This window comes from Chanos chanos, chromosome 13 (genome assembly GCF_902362185.1).
Source record: "Chanos chanos chromosome 13, fChaCha1.1, whole genome shotgun sequence".
NCBI lineage: Eukaryota > Metazoa > Chordata > Actinopteri > Gonorynchiformes > Chanidae > Chanos > Chanos chanos.
Window position 1 is genome coordinate 1,669,884 of NC_044507.1, and position 5,117 is coordinate 1,675,000.

Sequence of the window (5,117 nt, forward strand, 5' to 3'; positions counted from 1 at the left end):
GTGTGTGTGTCCACCCTCCAGGCTTGCTCTTTCTGCATTAGACACGCTGCAGTGACAGGAAACAACAGTGAATGTGCAGCGACCATTTTAACTGTCCTCTCTCAAGATTAACATTAACTATACTGTCTACAGAATGCACCCCTGTTCCCGCCAAATACAGCTGCTCCTTATCCTCGTCCTGTTTTCCATTCCTCCTCACTACTCCTCAGTCCACCAGATCAGCCGTCTTTCAAACCTTCTAGTTTTCCACCACCTCCAGGATAAAAACAGAAACGTTTTTTAAAATCCCTCATCTAGGGCAGGCTACTAAATAAATGATGCCTTGGAAGGATTACTACAGGGAAGAAACTCACATTTCTCTCCTCTCTCTCTTTCTCTCTTTCTCTCTCTCTTTCTCTGGTGTAAAATGCAGATTATTAGCCCGTGGAATTTCCAATTTTACTATTAATCTGACAGACAATGAGACAGCCAGCAGCCAATCAGAATCCACCCTGGTGATATCACACACATACATCACAGTGAATACTGTGCTTCCAATTCTCCCCCACTTAGTCATCCCTGTGCATGTGTGTGCGTGTGTGTCTGTGTGTCTGTGTGTGCGTGTGCGTGTGTGTGTGTGCGCGCGTGTGTGTATGCGTGTATGTGTGTGTGTTTGTGTGTGTGTGCGTGTGTGTGTGTGTGTCTGTGTCTCTGTGTGGGTGTGTGTTTGTGAGTGTTCGTATTTTGTTGGATTAAAAAGCAACACTATAAGCATGAAATTTTTATTACCTTAACATGTTCTTCAATGCACACACACACACGGAGTTCTGCAGACAAAGATCAAAGTACACATGCTTTCCAACAGCATGCAAATGTCGGACTAGCTCTAGTCAGACACACACACACACACACTCACACGCACACACAGAGTGATTCCCTGTGTGTTATCTTATTGGCAGCTTGGGGGGGTTCCCTCTTTGTGTGTGTGTATGTGCATATGTGTATGTGTGTGTGTGTGTGGTGAAAGCAGTGACAGAGGGATTTATAGCTAATCTGAGGAGCAGATGGCAAAACATCAGATATTCTGTTTGAGGAGGAGCATGTGATACTCTGAGTGTGTGTGTGTGTGTGTGTGTGTGTGTGTGTGTGTGTGTGTGTGTAAAATAATGCTTATAGTAATCCAGTGACCTGGATTGGTGCTGACTGGAGGAGCTATGTGACGTATCTAGAGCGCTCTGCAAGTCAGAGAGAGAGAAAGAGGCTCCCTCCTGCTGACACGCACACACAGAGCAACACACACACATACACATGCACTCACCACACATACACACACACACACACACACACACACGCACCTTGTAAAGAAGCTATGTTAAAGCAGTTGGAGTATGGAGTGAGGGAGGCAGAGGAAGAAGCCACTACAGGAGAGAGAAGAGAGAAGAAAAGTCCACAGGACAGGGTGATTAAGACAGCAACGCAGAGAGACAGAGAGAGAGAGAGAGACAGACTGGATAAGAGTGAGAGAAACACCAGGACGGAGAGAGCGAGAGAGACAGCGCGTCTGCCTGTCGCAGGACGGCAGACAAACAGCGCTCAAACACCGGCTCACACACACACACACACCATGGTTGTGCAAGCGGCTGTCACCCCTGGCAGGACTCGCCGACTCCTACTCAAAATACCAGTCAACACACTGAGACGTAACAGTGAAGACAGGGTAAGACACGGTGTGTGTGTGGGTGTCTTTATAAGATGTTTATGGGGCTGTCTCATGAAGCTTTAAGAAGCGTTATGTCAATGGGACATGTGGTTTGGGACAGTTTCTGTGGACTGTGGTGATTAAATTGATCGCATGTTTAGAGTTTAACGTTTAGCCTGTGTTGCGTAATGTACTGTTCTCTTGGAGAGGAATGTCAGGCACCAGCCAAAACATCAAAGAATGTCAGAGGAAAGACAGGCTTATACCTGTATGGCTACACCTCACTCACACACACACACACGTTCAACCCAACTCAAACTACCATCATTTACAGGAAACTTTAATAAGACTAATGACTAGTGTTTGTGTGTGTGTGTGTGTGTGTGTGTGTGTGTGTGAGTGTGTGTGTGTGTGTGTGAGTGTGTGTGTATATGTGTGTGTGTGTATATATGTGTGTGTGTGTGTGTATATATATGTGTGTGTGTGTGTGTGTGCGTGTGTGTGTGTGTGTATGTGTGTGTGTGTGTGTGGGGGGGGGGGGGGTAGCATGATTATTATATACATTACACATTACTGCCTTCCTGTTCTGTTGTTATGGTAACATCAGTACTGCATATTGACACAGTCCATGTCTGAAATGTAAGATAAAAATTTTATCTTAGCAATTTTCTAAACACAGTCTCTCTACATCACCATAGTAACCATAACCAAACATAAATTGAGCATCATAAGCACACATCATAATTAGCTTTGATTTTTAACTGTTTTGGAATCAGGCAAAATGGATTTTATTTATCAAGGGATTTCTTCTCGAGAAATAGAATCTTTATTTGTTTGTTTGTTTGATTACCTATTTAATAAATGTAACATTTATTTACTTATTTATTGATTTCGACCAGTTTTGCTGTAAGAGAGGTCATTTTGTTGCTGTTCCACCTGGTTGATGAGCTGTATCTGCCCACATTGGTATTACAGTGCTGATTAAACATTAAAGAGCCTGTCCTGTAGAGACACCCATGTCCTGTGTGTGTGTCTCACATGGACAGATGTCTCTATAGCAGGATTCTTTTGTCATGGGACAACATCCCTCTGCTAGCTGCAGCACACACACACACACACACACAACTCATCTCCTGCGTCCACACTGTGGACTGTATCCCCTGGCATTGTGTGTGTTATGGGCGATGTGTATCAGCCGAATGTGTGTGTGTGTGGGGGGGGGGGGGGGGTGTGATTTGAGGAGAGAAGGAAAGATGACGGCATGTTTGTTCAGTAGATGATGTGATGTGAAGTGTGTGTGTGTGTGTGTGTTCAGTAAAAGATGTGTGTGTGTGTTCAGTAAATGATGTGATGTGAAGTGTGTGTGTGTGTGTGTGTGTGTTCAGTAAATGATGTGATGTGAAGTGTGTGTTCAGTAAATGATGTGATGTGAAGTGTGTGTGTGTGTTCAGTAAATGATGTAATGCGAAGTGTGTGTGTGTGTGTGTTCCGTAAATGATGTAATGTGAAGTGTGTGTGTGTGTGTGTTCAGTAAATGATGTAATGTGAAGTGTGTGTGTGTGTTCAGTAAATGATGTGATGTGAAGTGTGTGCGTTCAGTAAATGATGTGATGTGAAGTATGTGTTCAGTAAATGATGTGATGTGAAGTGTGTGTGTTCAGTAAATGATGTGATGTGAAGTGTGTGTTCAGTAAATGATGTGATGTGAAGTGTGTGTGTTCAGTAAATGATGTGATGTGAAGTGTGTGTTCAGTAAATGATGTGACGTGAAGTGCGCGTTCAGTAAATGATGTGACGTGAAGTATGTGTTCAGTAAATGATGTGATGTGAAGTATGTGTTCAGTAAATGATGTGATGTGAAGTGTGTGTTCAGTAAATGATGTGATGTGAAGTGTGTGTGTGTTCAGTAAATGATGTGATGTGAAGTATGTGTTCAGTAAATGATGTGATGTGAAGTGTGTGTGTGTGTGTGTGTGTGTGTTCAGTAAAGGATGTGATGTGAAGTATGTGTTCAGTAAAGGATGTGATGTGAAGTGTGTGTGTGTGTTCAGTTAATGATGTGATGTGAAGTGTGTGTTCAGTAAAAGATGTGATGTGAAGTGTGCGTTCAGTAAATGATGTGAAGTGAAGTATGTGTTCAGTAAATGATGTGATGTGAAGTGTGTGTGTGTGTTCAGTAAATGATGTGATGTGAAGTATGTGTTCAGTAAATGAGGTGATGTGAAGTGTGTGTTCAGTAAATGATGTGATGTGAAGTGTGGTTAATGGAGAAACTAGTGTTTTTTGTGTTTAGTCTTTAGTGTGTTTAGTGAATTTAGTGTTCCGTGCATTGTGTTTAGCATGCTTAGTGTGTTAGGGCTCTATGCTTAACTGAGGGTGTATGTGCGTGTGTGTGTGTGTGTGTGTGTTTGTGTGTGTGTCTATATTTGTGTGTATATCGGTGAGTGTGTGTGTGCACTGTCCTGAGGTAGTCTGGCAACATGCATTTCATTCATCCAGACACCAACACTGACCTAGAGTCCCAGGTGTGTTACAACACAGTGATGTCTCAGGAGCCAGAGAGAGAGAGGAATGGTGGTTGATAAGACATCATTTCATTCATTATGGGATGTACAGATTTCATCACATAAACATTAACTGCCACTCTCTCTCTCTCTCTCTCTCTCTCTCTCTCTCTCTCTCCCTCGTTCTTTCTCTCTCTCTCTCTCTCTCTCTCTCTCTCTCTCTCTCTCTCTCTTTCTCCCTCTCTCTATCTCTCGCTCTCTCCTTCTTTCTCTCTCTCTCTGTCTCTGCTTCATTCTACTCACAAGGTCAGTAAGAGGTTTCCTAATTACCGTCATTAACATTTTCTCATGACACTTTATTAGAGAGACAGAGAGAATGAGAGAGGGAGAGAGAGAGAGAGAGAGAGAGAGAGAGAGAGAGAGAGAGAATGAGAGAGGGAGAGATAGAGAGAGAGAGAGAGAGAGAGAGAGAGAGAGAGAGAATGAGAGAGGGAGAGACTAATTCTGTTTTTTTTTTGCCTTTAGAGTTAATAAAATAACAGAATAAAACAACAAACATGTTCTACCTCATTACACAAGGACAATGACAAAGTTTCTCTCTCTCTCTCTTGCTCTCTCTCTCTCTCTCTGTCTCTCTCTGTCTCTCTCTCTCTCTCTCTCCCTCTCCCTCTCTCTCTCTCTGTCTCTCTCTGTCTCTCTCTCCCTCTCTCTCTCTCTCTCTCTCTCTTTGTCTCTCTGTATCTCTGTCTCTCTCTGTCTCTCTTTCTCTCTCTCTGTCTCTCTCCCTCTCTCTCTCTCTCTCTATCTCTCTCTCTCTCTGAAGATTACATCTTGAGTTCGCTATCCTGTTATCATTTTAAACTGTGCCCATAATCCAGAAGCACCCAGGACTAAAACAAAAAACATTAACAAAAACAAAACATTAAGTCCCTCAC

General features: G+C 43.0%; 1 protein-coding gene across 1 annotated transcript in view; it reads left to right on the top strand.

Annotated features, from left to right (window-relative positions):
• The first annotated feature begins 1,603 nt into the window (after positions 1–1,603).
• The window catches only part of frmd4a (FERM domain containing 4A), a 75,842-nt gene continuing 72,328 nt past the window's right edge, over positions 1,604–5,117 (top strand). Inside the window, exon 1 of the mRNA XM_030789980.1 lies at positions 1,604–1,696. Within this exon, the coding sequence (XP_030645840.1) occupies positions 1,604–1,696 (93 nt within the window). The remainder of the gene's footprint in view (positions 1,697–5,117) is intronic.